Source organism: Vanellus vanellus, assembly GCF_965231255.1.
Source record: "Vanellus vanellus genome assembly, chromosome: 2".
NCBI lineage: Eukaryota > Metazoa > Chordata > Aves > Charadriiformes > Charadriidae > Vanellus > Vanellus vanellus.
The window spans coordinates 155,231,225-155,246,578 of NC_138906.1; the positions used below are offsets into that span (position 1 = coordinate 155,231,225).

Consider the following 15,354-nt stretch of genomic DNA (forward strand, 5'->3'; position numbering starts at 1 on the left):
GGAGGTCCTGCGGGTATTTGAGGGACAAACCATGATAGAACAAACAAATATTTTTTAGACTAGACAAGGAAAGTATGTGCAAGTGCAAAGCCCCCTATCCAATAAAGGAAAGACTGCAAGAAAGAATGATTGTACTTGAGCTATGTTTGGAGCAGAAATCAGTTTTGTTGGCTGAAATAGTAGTTTAGATTGATACTAGGAAATGACCAACTTTAAGGACTGTAAAACACTGGGATGGAGAGATGGAAAAATCTCCTCAATTGCAAATTTTCCAGAACAAAGTTAGACAAACATCTGTCAGAAATGAACTTGCTGTATGGATCCCGCTTCAGCCCTAGGGAGGGGCTTAGTTGGGCTTGCTTCCCATCCTACGTGTTAAGGACTCTGAGTTTAATCACAAGGAAAAAAAGGCAAAAAAGAATACGAACACAAGGTGAAACACCTCAATGAAAAGACTCATTTACATTTTTCCTCACAGGACATTTCTTAATGTTTTGGGTAGTTTTTTTACTTATTTGGAATGAACAAGGTGTGGCCCTTATCCACATACAGAGTAACTTCTTTCCCAAAGATATCTGAATAAACCTGAAATAATCTGAAATTCATCTTTTAGAGAGACGGGGAAATCACTTACCACATCCTAGGAAAGCTGGTATATTCCCCCTGCTCTAAACCTTGCAACTCTTTAGTCATATAATCAACAAAAAGCCCTCAGTGCACAGTCACAATCTATTAACAACAAAGTAAAACCATTTGCCACATTTTAAGTAAGTAAAATATTTCTGATAGTGCATACTTTACCAGTTATGTCATGCTGTTTGAATGACTCACTGTAGATTTGATACTGATTAGGGCAATGTTTCTTCAGCCATTTGCAGACGTCCTGCTGGGTCCATAGCGCCACAGGCTTGGTCAGCTTCACATTCCCGGACTAGAAACACAGAATGAAGAACAGAAATGATGTTTAGTCAGAACACAAGTTTCAGAAAAATTAATCTGTGATGTCCGTATACGATATTAAAATAATAAATGCAAGATCAGAGCTGCTCTGACTGGCGGATAGCCAATAATCACCAGCATGTTACATAAGACCCAGCTTTTCAAATACATCAGGCAGGAATCACACACGGTGAAAGGTTCTTTGCATTCTGCATTGCATACACATCTTTGTATCACAGAAACATATTGCACCATGTCTTGAGTAACAGTTTAAAAAGTGACCAGCTCCAACTGCACCCAAAGTGTAATAGTTACAGACTCTGAAGCCTTCAAATTCACAAGAGGGATGTACATTTGTGTCCCAGTTTGGATATGACCATGGAAGACCAGGAGTATCCTCAGACAAGGCATGTTCCTCAACTACAATTAGAGAAGATTTTGCAACAAAGCCCCTTAGTGCAAACAAGCTGGTTCTGCCTGGGAAAAGGAGACTACACACCAATGGAGGTAGAGCTGGTGATATGGGTTCAAACTGAGCATTTCAGCTGACATCATTCCTAGTCTGAGTGATGTTTACACAAGCAGTTTTAGTTTTTCTGGTTCCTTTTACCTTTAACCCTCCTAGAATCACCATTATGTGAAATGAGTAGGACTCCTGCTTAAAACAGTCACTTCTTTATAAATAAATAAATAAATACTTCAATACTGTTCGATAGTTTCCTGAAAAATCAGTTTTATAATAGATTATCCGAACACATTATCAGTTTATATATAAAACATTCATAAATGAAGTCAATTGCATAATCATACGTATAAAGTCACATTTCATTTCAAACAATTCACCTTTGTACATACACTTTTTTTTAACAATATAAAAATGCCGAGTTCTAGGTGACCTGAACTGCTGGGATTTAAGGGCCTCTTGTCAAAGTAAGCAAAACACCAAAAAAAAAGAAAATATATTAAAAGTGATTTCATCTTTATTTTGCAACACAGTCTGCCCAGGAGACTAAGAAAATCCTAAATAGATGGGCGGTTATTACCAACGATAAATGTTTAACATTGGACATTGCTGATGTAAGTGGGTGTGAATACCACGGTATCGATTTACTTCGTGATTCTGTCAAACAACTGAGTCTACATAATAAAATAGTATCTTTGTTCCCACGCTGTGGATGCAGAATACTCCAGCTCCTTGGCGGTGGAGAAGGTCCAAGAGAAGTTTTTCTGCACAAATTTGAGGTGAAGGACAATGTCATCTCAACCATTCTTCTCCATTAGGCCTCATGGCGGATTCCCTTGACATTGCCAGCCAGGGTTTCTCCCAGCATTTATGCAGATGTACTTTGTCAGACAGACCTTTTCAAAGTTGCTTTGAAATTTTTCATTACTAGAAGTCCAAAAGACGAAAGCAGTTTTAAGCTAGTGCTTTGGATGTCCTATTAAGTTCATAAAGTACATCATGCAAAAATATTAAGTTAGAGCTAGGTAATATGGCAGTGCTAAAATTCCAAGAGGCAAACATGTCTTGAATGTCTCATGTCCAATTTTCCCTATCTCTTTTTCATTGCCTGGGTAGAAATTAAATAAACAGCAGGGAAGTTATAACTGAATATATAACACAATGCACATCCTTAGCTCAGCCTTTTTTGTTTTGAAGAAAAATACACTCACCAGAAACATGAATCCTATTTCAAACACACGAATAGGCACCATCCACATTAAGAGATATCACAATAATGCACAAAACCACCCCAAATAATTGATTCTCATCTCTTGCTGCCACCCACCAACTTGCAGCAGGCAGAAGCCTAACTGATAGATTTGGTGTCCACAAAAAAAAGAAACTTCCAGAGGCGTTGACGGTGCCCTATAACCAGGACAGCACTTGCTCCACAACTATCTTTTCTGAGAAGCACGTCAGTCTTCTACACATCCAGAAACCCGCTCTGGACAGTGCATAGGTCTGGAGAAGGGGCAACCTCTGGAGAGAGAGCGAGTGCCCTGTGACTGTTCCTCGTGCAAGTAGGAAGATCAAACGCTCCTCTTTGAACGTCTCTAGCCTGCTTGTTACTGCTATTTGAGTCGAGGAAGAAACTCAATTTCAATGAAGAGCCCAATATTATTGTATCAGTTAGCTGATTTTTGTTACATGCCTATATAAATGTGTGTCCTTCACAAATACATCAAAGAAAAAAAACAAGTAAAAATAGTCATATAACACAGTCTCTCTGATTCCATAGAAATCCCTGAACAATAGGGTCAAGACTTGAATGCGTATCTTCAAATTTAAGCAGTAACTCATATAAAGATATCTCTTAGGCATTGGAATTTTTGAAGACTAGAAGAAAGTCTGTCAGCTCTTGAAAAATGAATTGTCAACGGCTTTACTTGTGCATCATAAAAATACTAAAATTAAAAATATTTGTATACCAATATACATAGCTAGCTATAGATTTACAAGTGATTTATTCCTAGCTGAAAGTACACATGTAGTGCCAGTTTGTTTTAACTAAGAGGTTGCTCTTTTCAGTTCAACGACTATTCCCCTTATAAAAGGTTTAAGCACCATCGTGTTAAACATCTGAGAACAAGTTTATCAGCAATTACAGTACAAATTTAACATTTCCCTCTGTGCCTGTAGAACTGAATGACAGTTTCAAATGTAGCTATTATGCTAGGCAACATACAGATGCACAGCAAACATACATGCTGATTTTTTACTGTCCCGTGTTCAGAATTATGATTGAAACATGTTTGACTTAAATTTGTAACTGCAGTCCAAAGAGGACGTTTTTACATTGACACCATCAAGCGTTATGTTTAATTTTCCAATTCACAAGGACTTGATGAGTTAGAGGAATAGAGTGTTTTTAAAGCAATGGTTATAAAAAGTATATTGTTGTCACTTTCATTTTTGGAACATCATACCCAAAATATTTTCCAACCAGATGCTCTAAATGAAAAGCTATTAAAAAAATATGCTTCCCTCCCACAAAATTCATTTGTCAGTTTCTTCCCTGCTCAAAAGCTACATCTCATACTAAAAAAATTCCCAGTAAACCAGGGAAAATTACCCTTACCATAAATATACCTATCAAATGAGTCCCCTGCCACTACCTATATATAAACTACCTAGACAAGTGAAAAACATGCTATGTTTTACTTTATTGCTGTTTATCAGCTCAGTCAAACAATAGGCCTAAACAGATTAAAATAAAATAATATATTGAAAAAAAAAATCTTTGGTCCAGCCTTCCCTTTAATTTCCTTGACATAAACTCATCCTAAAATCACCCTTTGCTGGCAACGCTTCAATAGTTTTAATCCTGCCAAACGCTATGCCAACTCATGTGTCAGATGTAGATCTAATGAGAATAAACATCTTCAGTATTCTGATCGTTTCTTGTATATTTGAAGGAAAACCTGTTTTTTCAGGATTTTGTGTCAAACTCTTTCTTCTAAATTGCCTAACCCCAGTTTTTGGTATGTGTATCTGAAACCATAAAAATTACTTCCAAGAAGAAAAAAAATAGCATATTTAATACATGACACCATTTCATGCTCTCTTTGTCCCATGCTGCAGAGAAGACAGTACTTAAAACCACCAACTCAAGAATAAATAAATAAAAAAAATCAGACATACAGCTTGTGCATTACCAGAGAGTGTATTTCAGTGTTCACAATACCATTAGCACCCAAGCCCCGCTCCTCCTAAGCAATGACATACAAGTTATCTCTTCAGCCTTCCAGGTGCAGTTTACCAAGCCTGCCAGTTTTGAAGGTCAATTTACTCACCAGAATGGCTTTGTCTTTATTTGTTGTATTTTACTCCAGAAAAGAAAGAAAGGCTTCTGTATTTTTGAGTGACGGAGGATTCAATCTCTTATTAAAACTACTTTACATATTATGAGCCAAGTTATTCAAAAGAGCTTCTCCAACACAAGCATTTTGTGCACTTACCAATCTGCTCAGCTTACAAAATCCATGGATTGTGGCGATCCAGGTCCTCAGTCAAACAGGGCTGCAGGTCTGCTGGAAGAAGGCTGCCTGATACCATTTGTAACATCCAATTTGCCAACATACTGATCCTAACGTATAAGCAAAGTCAATGCACATTTACATTCAAATTTATCCAGTCAGACCCTGCAGTTTCTGCCTAAAAAAAGGCTTTCATGAAACAGAGATGGACGAAAGAGGCACTGCTCAAAGCATTAAGACAGATTCTCTCCAACACACACCACAAGAGACTCTGCTCTGGAGTTTACAGTTTAACTAGAAAACGACAAAGCAGGACCAATCCTGTTATAGCTGTGTTGGTCAGAGGGCATAACCAAGGCAAGGCTGCAAGGAGAAGGAACATCACTTCTTAGACCAGCAGCGTGGAGCTCTGCCAGCTGTGTTTCAGACACGAAGAAATCTTCACACGGAGTAGATGCGGAGCACAACTGCTCAACGTCGAACCATTACGTTAACCACGTTAGGCAGTTTGAGAGAGAAGGGGGCTGATAGCTGCGAGGGGAGGTATGGGAAAAGCAAAGGAAAGAAGTGATAAGGTCACTGCCATCTAGTAGGAAGAGTGAGAGTGAGATGGGTGGCTCTCACCCCTAGAATAATGCAGAGTCAGCTGGGGCAGGAAACATTAAAATGTGTCGGGAAACCATTGATGTGCTTGTTATCAGAGAGAGAGACTGTGAGGAAAGAAATGGGATCACTTCACGCATGAAGTTGAGAAGGAAATATTTGTTAAATCAAACCGTAATACCTTCTGCAAGCAATCTATAAAGGGCCAATGATATATTTAAAAATTAGAAAAATAAAGTGTTATGTTTATCTGATATAGATACATATAGCAGAGAACTTAAACTACACAGCTCCAAAAGCTAAGTTATTGTCAAATCTTTCAGGCTGCTCCAGAAATAAAACTTACAGCATCATCTTCCTCGATTATGACAAGAAGCAGCAGGAGCAGCAATGCCCAGTAAGAATTTCAAAAGCATGATTTTTTTTTTGGCTTGGGTTATATTTCTAACTATAAAAAAAATATAAAAATATATATAAAAAAAGAGAAAATAAGAATCTTTTTCATATATTCCAAATTACTTTTCCAACATTAAACTGCCTATATAGAATTCAGAATCAATGACTAACATAAAAGCTGGTTTCAATTCTGGAAAGAACAGAAGAAATAAGCCAGGTTTTTCAAAGTGTTTTTAGATGGTATCTTAAAATATTCAAGAATCTGAAAAGGATACATTTTGGTTTAGAAATACGCTTTCTCAGATAGTCATACTTACAGATTTTTCCAGCAAAGACTAAAGAAAATTGCAGTAATAAGCAGACACCCCATAAAACCACTGAAACCTCCACTGTGCTGGGTTCCCATCTGTGTTATTGAGAATTTTAATACTAAGAAGAGATGAAAACAACAAACCAAAGGAAATGTGCTTATTTAAAAAAAAAAATAAATCCAAAACATGATGATCTTAAAGGTCACTTCCAACCTAGACAATTCTATGATTCTATGGCGCTCCCTCCCAACTTAGTTTCGTTTGCAAACTTACTGAGGGTGCACTCCATCCCCTCGTCCAGGTCATTGATAAAGATATTAAAGAGAACCAGCCCCAGTACTGAGCCCTGGGGAACAAGATATTAGGAAATTAGAAATTTTTCACTCTGAGGGTGGTGAGACACTGGAACAGGTTGCCCAGGGAAGTTGTAGGGGCCCCACCCCTGGAAGCGTTCAAGGCCAGGTTGGATGGGACTTTGAGCAACCTGATCTAGTGGGAGGTGTCCCTGCCCATGGCACAGTGTTGGAACTAAATGATCTTTAAGGTCCCTTCCAAACTAAACCATTTGATGATTCTATGAAGTTCAAACAGTCACATTCTAATTTATTACTTAAGTCATTGTGAAAAACAAAAAAATCATAATGACAAATAAATTATATTTAAAAAACAAATCATTGCAATTTAGTTTAAAGCACACTTTCAAGTCCAACTTTGCACCAACTTTGGTTTAGCCAGGACATAAACCCTAATGCCACCCAGGCAGGACTAAAACCGACACACTACAGCAGCTATCATGCAAGTCATACACCTACGACTGATCAACTCACAATGTCCTCTTTGAATCAAAACTATAGAGACATGGGAGACCTACCAAGACTCCCAAATTGTGCTGGAAGCATGGTCAGCTAGCATCTTGCATTCCCTGAGTTGCAAGCTTGTGTCTCACGTTTGCAGTCCCAAACTTACTTGCTCCACATGGCAAGATCAGGTTGGCCTGATCTATGACCCCCTGAGCATGGCAGAGTTTCATATAATGATGCCATGGGCAAGACTTGGAGGCTGTGCAGCTCCCAGGGCACTCACACCTATGAGCACAGCCAGATCCTCTAAGCATTCTGCTGGAAGTGGTACCCAGCCCACATCTCAGTCCTTCCCCATCACTCCTATGTATGTTGTCCTACACGTGGTCCCTCCTTCCCTGGTCTGGTCCACTAGCACATGGCCATACCATGCTGCCTGACATCAGGGTCCACATACAGGTTCCCACAAAAGACAAGTATGTGCAAGAAGGAGTTATTTCCCACCACTGGTCAGCAGAAGGATCAGAGTAGAGCTGTAATACATTCTGGTTCACCTAAATCCACATTCTTAGAATATATATATATATTTTTTTTTTAAGAGAAGCAACTCATTGGAGCCAGTTTGCTGTGTCTCGCGGGAGCACAAATGAAGTCCAGATAAGGTACCCAAGGCCTCATGAGAACCATGTCCTCACTGACTCCGAGATAGTTCAAACACACCTGAAGTCTAAGGAGAGACACAAACTGGACCCGCAGAGAGATCACTGCCCCCTCGATCCGGACACTGAACAGATAGGGACGGTCCTCTGGCATCATGGGGAAGAGAGAAGGGAACAGAGTTAAAGATGGAGATGAAGAAACCTGAGCAGCACCAGCTCAGGGCTCTGAGCACAAGGCGAACAGGGTCGGGTCAACCCTCTCCAGGAAGGACCAGGTAGGGGAAAGACTGGAGACTGGCAGGGAAGTCATGGAAGGTGCAGGAGAAGTAGAAAAGACCCTGTAAAGTAGATTCCCATCCTCCTGCTTTCAGGAGGAAAAGGACAGGGACAAATGCCACTTCTAAGAGGGCCGACCTCCTATATTAGCAGCAGTGGTCCACAGCCTTGCATCTCTCTCACTTACAGACTCTCTTCACATTTTCACAACCCCAAGGGCCAAGTCAGCCACTGGCTTGTTTTTGTTGCCTCCAGCAGACTGCTGCAAATTGCTGTCCCTACCAAGAGATTGCTCTGACAGTGCTTAAAGCCAGCTCTGCACAAGCAGAAACTTCTACCCCAGGGTCCCAAATCAGTGTAGCACCACCACTTGTTCAAAGACCAATGAACAAAGAGGCAGGTTTTACCTGGCTTTCAAGAAACACCAGGATTGACCCAAACCAGTACCTTCTGTACTGGTGCCACAAGCTTAGGTGTACTACAAACAGACTGCAAAGCGGGGGAAAGGAAACAAATTATGAAAAGTAATGAAATTGATAGGGAAAACAAGAAGTTGTTTCAGGCTATCACAAGTATAACCATCAACAGGAAAGGATAAAGTTGTCCAAACCAGTATCACTGAGCATTATCCTTATCGGGATAAAGACAATATCCAAACAACAAGCAAGGATAAATAAGGTGACACATTTCCCGTGAGAGTACTCTCTTTCAATGAGATACTGCACTCTGAAAGCAAGAATCATGACCGGCAGATGCCGGTGTTGAGATAAATGGCAGTGGCACTATCAGCAAACTATGAAAAACAGAAGTGTCAGGATGAGAAAGAAGACAGAGCAGTCCTCAGCATTGTCACGAAGCCTGCCTGCCATCATTCTAATTGCTACCAAAAATCCTGAAAGCTACAACCGGAACAGACAGGCCAACAATGCTTAAAATAAAACCACCAGGACCAGGTACACAATCAATTTTAGGTTTTGACAGCCAAATCCAAATCAAAGAGTGTAATATTTTAAAATTCATCTAAAAACACTGCATTTTTAATCTTGCCAAACTAAGGATCCATTTCACTCAGTGCAGAAGATTCCTTTCAGTCCAAAAATAAATATCTGCTGTTGGATATTTGCAGAGGAAACGCAGAGAGGGAGAGTTGCTCTGTCCATGTGAAGGTTCCTACTTCACAAGATACGTCAATTGTTTAATTGTTTGATACTTCATTGAGGTGGCTTTGATTCTCCTTCTCTACCTGAGACAATTCAAACCTGTCCAAGTCTGGGCTCTAACTATCACTCTCTCATGTGAGAGATTAGAGTCTTCACAAGTAAATACAAATCCTCCTGCTTTTACAAAGAGAAACCTACTCTGTATCCTGCATAGGTCTGGAGAACAGACAATTTCTGTTCACACAGCAGGTGCCCTACTAGCCTGCCTTGTGCAGCTATGAAGATGAAAGGTTCCTCCTTGAACTTCTCTGGCCTGCTTGTTACCACTATTGAGTCAAAGAAGAAACAGAAATAATTTCAATTAACAGTCCTGTATTAACAGCAACTTAAAAGTCATTAACTAAACTTTATTACAAGCACATGTTCTTTATTGCACTTAACCATCCACTACAGCAAGATTAAAAATTCAAGACATTCACCCTCGACATGGCGCACATAACTTGCAGGTAAGCCCATCTTTTATCCTGTCTTAAGGACTAAGTACTACGCTTACTGCAAAGAAGATTTATGGCGTAAGTCTTCATCACAGAATACTCCATTCAGAGTGGTAGTAGGCACAGGAGAGTGCCCTATCTTGGTGAAAGCTGTAAGTTCAAATCCATTAAGGTACATGTAGAAAAGCAAACAGGAATATCTAATAACTAAGACAGTGATGAAATGTAGCTCCCCCTTTTCCAACGGTTTGTCCTGAACTCAGAAATACCGTCAGAGCAACTGAAATTCCACCTTTGAGGAAGTTCAGTATTTGTTAGAAATATTTTCTCCAAGTCTAGATTAAAATAAAAATAAAAAAATAACACCACCCAAACCCAACATATACTACAAAACAGAAAATTACAAAGGGGTCTCCATTCCCACTTTTTTTTTTTTTAAACCAATTCTGGCACCTCTGCATCTTAGGCAGTTACATCTACAGTAGAACTAAACCAAGATTGCTTAACAGGAATTCCATCAAAATAACTACAAAGCAGGTGTATAAGTAGGTCCACTGATTTTCTTAGAATTTCTCACATACTTATTTAAAGATGGTCATATAGAAGAATTTAGCTAAAATACAACCTGTAACAGCAACAAAATCCACTGGCCAAACTAGGCTGGAAAAATGTTTAATTTGCATGAAAGTATCAATAATACACTGAAATCTTGTTCCTCTAATAACAGACCAATAAACAGCAAAAGACAAGAGCTAAAAATGTAAAGATCTGAAGGACAGCACAAAGGTTTGATTTTATACTTGCAAATTCAATAATAAAAGTTAAAGGCGCTCGGTCAGCCTGTATTTACTTTGTGGATCATGAGAATCCTCCTGACTCGTGAGCGCATATATTTGGTGATGCCTTATCTGCAATTCTGCAGTCACTTAACTGGATTCTTTCAAAAACAGCTTAATTATCAATAGTTAGCAGTAGGAATGACAAAACAGGCTGCCTTGAAATGAGAACAACTAGACAGGACCATGACAGTTTTAAATTTATCATCTGTTTCATATGCACATTATCCATACTAACATGGATATGAACTGAAATGTGTCAATTAAAAATTATGATGTGTAACTTAATGGTAGAATTTTCTAAGGCTTATAAAAATTAATTTTCTTTACTAGGAATACTACTATAATACAAATAGTCTTTAGCGGAAGAAAAAGAAAAAGAGGTACAGATCAGTACTCTGATCTTTCCAGAGATTTCAGGTAACACTAGTAACAAAACATAAACACGTATCTAAAATCCCAAGTCCTTCTCCGTACAAATTGAGTTTAAAAAAAAATAATCTCCCCTATGTTTCTAAACGTTCAGGATATTATAATAAAAAGGTTATTCAAATATAGGCTAAGCCTAATCTCAGAAACATGTACCTAACAGTGTCGGTGAGGGTTATGTGCTTTTTGGTGACACGCTTTTTAAAGAGAAACACATCTATGGCATAATACTGCTTTTGCCAAGGCAGTGTACTCTGGAGGAATTATCATTAATGATACTGGCGGAATTTTTTTATTCTTGGGATTTACCGGTGGAGGTACCCTGACATAATAAATCTGTCCAGCACAGACCACACCTCGATCCTTCCATTTCTAATTACAGTATTCTGTTGAGAATATACTTGACATGTCACAACCTAGGGTTTGAGAAGTAGCCGTGTATTTTTTTTAATAGCTGCTGTATGTCAGAGGTAAAGGATACAGTCCATTTTTTGATCTTAAAGACATGGACAGTGAAGCATTTCTACATGAGAAGAGCTATAAAAGAAACTGTTACTCCAGCATTAGCAGGTAGTGAGGTTAATTCTGCCATTAGCTCAACAAAAGTACGGTTGTACTAGGAGAACATCTAACACCCTGAGAGGATCTTAATCCCTATTAAATAATGACAGGTTGCTTTCTTACAAGGTTTACTCCTTCTGAGTGAATCCCATTTTTGGCACCTTTGTTTCCAGCAGATGTGCCAATTAGGAGGCTTGTACTGAAAGAAGTAGTATAACCTTTCCATGCCAACTTTCAGTCTGTATGGATAGGCTCATTCATATGCAGAAGGCAAGTGCAGCAGCCAAGGCATTTCATACCCTAACAGCAATCAAAGTTTTCTAGATATCTTTGCCAGTTGACTCTTAACTATGTTCTCCTGAGCCAAATACATTTTGAGGAGAACAACTTTATAGGCCAGACGTGTACATGGGTATGAATAAGGAAAGGTCTCTGAGCCTCAGCTGACAGGTCAACCTCTTGCTTCCCAGTAAGACCTTGCTTCCACTTCCAGCAAAGGCAGGAGAAAAAAGGCAAATGTTGATAGAAGAGGCAGATTAGCCCAGCCATCTGATGCATGCAATAGCATCGCAGTGCCTCTGTAGAAGGTCATAATGGATTTCTCAACTTAAATAAATATCCAGAAGGCAAATACACTACTTATTTTTCAAAATAAGCAGGGCACTTCTGACGTCAATGTAATTGCTTGCTAATTGCTTTTGAGAAACTAGTCTTCTCTCTCTAATAAGGGAATTCCTGTGCTCTCTTATCATCCCTATGAAGTCCTATATTCATAAGAAGAGCTTAAGCACTACAATGCCCTTTTATCCCCTTTATTAGAGAAAGCAGAAAGCCTCAAACTGAGATTCATGAAGGCCAGCCCCTCCTGGCTAGGAAGCACCCTCAGCTAGCCAACAAGAAGATACAAAAAAAGCCACAGAGCACAAGTCCCATATTCACATCAAGGCCAGCCCAGGCCAAAGGGGACATCTCACTCACAGGAAGCATCTCTTCTTGTAGTGCAAAAGAAAAGTTAGAAGCTTGTCTGTATTTAAAAAGAAAATAGAATGTTGTGGCAGCAGCACCGTCTCGTCTCAAAAACTTGAAGATTTGGAGCTAGAAATCCCACACAGATGGGACTTGGCAGACCAGATTCAAGGGGTGGGAAGGGGGTGGAGGGAGGAAGGCAGAGGTTAATATTGTTGCGATGCTCTGAACATATCTCCTAGATCAAGCCATTCATGGGAAAATGGGACTTTCCCAGAAACATCCTGACAGGCAGCACGGGGAGGCTCAGCAGGGGAGGAGTGCCAGTCAAGTGAAGACTTGCATCTTCGGTTCCAGGTACCATTTGTAAATCCAGACCAAAATGTCCCAGCAACATCCTCCTGGGGGAGGCAGCTGTGAGATGTCCCTAGAAATTTGGAGTTGAGATTTTCAACAAAAATATTATGCCCAGCTGACCTCAATATAAGAAACTGGTGTTGTAAGATGAATGTGAGAGAAGGGCTGAGAGAAGGTAAATTAAGCATTGTGAGGAATGATAGTCATCTGCTGTAATGGGTTGAGTACATACAATATATATACTTTCTGGAGAGAGATCTGTGAAGGGATATCTAAATCAATGTGCTGGGAAGACAAACTGGTCCTGAATAAGAACGAGAAATATTTTAATTACATTTCTGAAAGGAACTCAGTTCCCTTCTGTATCTTGAATCGTTTGCTTGCAGTTTAAGATTACATGAAAAATTCACACTAATCCTTCAGTTTCTGTTTGCAGAAAAGACCAGTCGTGTCAGGCAGCGAACAGCAGGCAGTTCTCAAGATTCACTCCAGGGGCAAATTCAGCTCACAAGCCAAAATTTAACTCTTGGTTAAGTAGCTGAACTCCATAAAGACACACATAACTTTAAGCATCTCAAATTCCCCACTAGGTCTGCCATGCTGTGCCGCAGCCCAGATCGGGGCTTTCGTCTCAATAGCAGCCTTTGGCAAGTGATATTTTTACACAATTAACACGTTTAACTTTTTTCCTCCAGAGCTGGCATATTTTCTGAATAATAAAACATGCAGGCAAGTCCAATAATATTTCAATCACATTAATAAGGAAATCTTCATTTTTATGCAGCTTTTTATATCCATCCAACTACCGATGACTCCAGGTAAAACTCACAATTGCATCGATTCATTTAAGTCCTTTCTAAGAAGCATTACATTTAAAAATAAACTAATTCCTATCTATCCAGAAACAGCAGGTAAAACTGCAAAGTTAATGGGCAAAAGAAAACTTTAGAACTGCAACTGACTTGCCAAATCTGCTTTGCGGTTTTATTCTAGACCATGTTACTGAAGTGTCACACAGGTCAGGTGCCAGGCTGAGTTAGTCTGCTATATATTCTCCAATCCACCTTTTTTTGTTCAAGGTTTTTATACTGGAAGTTTCTGAATTTGTCCAAGTTCAAAACAATACAGGTTCACAAGCAAAAGAAGTTGTTGGTAAAATTCAATGATGGAGGATGTTTCAAAGGAACCTAGTCAACACCTCTTTTTTTTTTGGCAGTCCCTCAAAAGCCTTCATCTTCTAATCTCCCAGTCATCAGAATTTGGAGAAATGAACTGTTAAGGAATGTTACCAGACCTTTTACATGAAAACACAGTCAAACACAGGCAGCGTGAGTAAATAGCTGATATAAAGAGCACCATCTACTGACAGGCAGCGTTTTGACAGACCCAGACAATTTTGCAAGGCACTGCATGGGGCTCCCAGACAATCTAGCTTTTAAGGAATTCAGCTTTCTCTTGGAAATGTGTAGTACTTTTCACATTTTCTTTCTCACCTGCCCTGTCTCTTGTATGCCCTTTAAGCTGTTCTCCTGCTCGCGGCTCACCAGACAGCCCACTCGCTCCCAGACGCGGCAGCACAGTTGTAGCAGTCAGCCCCCGCCTTCTTCCCATTTCCATTCCACTTTGTCATTGAAGCTTTCCACATGGAGCCGCTCACCACTGATACATAGCTGCTATGCTGCCATTTTACAATAATAAATTAACATTTTATTACCAGCTGTTTATGAGGACGTTTCCAAAACCTCCTTAGTCAACACGGATTTTCCACTGAAGTCAAACACTCTTGAACCATCCCTACATGAGATGCAGTCACCTCATGATTACTGACAGCTTCAAGGTTTACTTCACGAGATTAAATATCTTTCTGTATTCTCATGGAAGAGATTACATGGAGGTGGACGTTTCTTCCTCACTTTTATCCTACTGTTCTTCTATTTCTTTGAATACAGTACTATAACCTTTTTATTATTTTACTGCACAAAATTATTAGCAGATGCGCAGAAGAAAAGGCTGTTTCCTGACAGACGAGAACATTATCAATACCCACAAATGGTTCCAATGCTATTCTCTTGGCTAGTATAATCAGAAATAACCTTTAGGAATGCTTTTTAACATCTTGATCATTTCTAAACCCAGGCATAATACACAGTAAAAATGCACTGAACTATTACGGCACATTGTTTGAAAGTACTTGCTAGCACTATCTTGGTTACTTACTGTGCAAGATTGTGTTGCAACACAGTAAGAGCTAGATTATTTTTTATATATGTTTAGAGAGAATAAAAACAGTAAATTAGAATAACTTTTCTAACCAACTGGTCAATATCCACTGGTCCTAAAGGCCTTCGCTAACAAACATAAGAACCACTTGTGACAATTAATCTTGAAAGTGAATGTAGAAAAGAAATATTCTCATATAGTTTTTGCTTTGTGTTGCTTCACTGATTAAAACATCAATAAGACATCTAAAGCTCATCACTTATATTTTTATATTTCATGCATATTCCAAAGGTCAATGAAACTCAATACACTGTTTTTATACAATAATCTTTATCAATCTGATTAACTAATCCTAACAGAATTAAA

General features: G+C 39.1%; 1 protein-coding gene across 1 annotated transcript in view; it reads right to left on the minus strand.

Moving 5' to 3' along the window:
- The window catches only part of SAMD12 (sterile alpha motif domain containing 12), a gene marked incomplete at both ends in the record, with an annotated part of 106,094 nt that overhangs the window by 58,689 nt on the left and 32,051 nt on the right, over positions 1–15,354 (minus strand). The window contains one exon of the mRNA XM_082499252.1: positions 802–931. Coding sequence (XP_082355378.1) covers positions 802–931 — 130 coding nt within the window. The remainder of the gene's footprint in view (positions 1–801; positions 932–15,354) is intronic.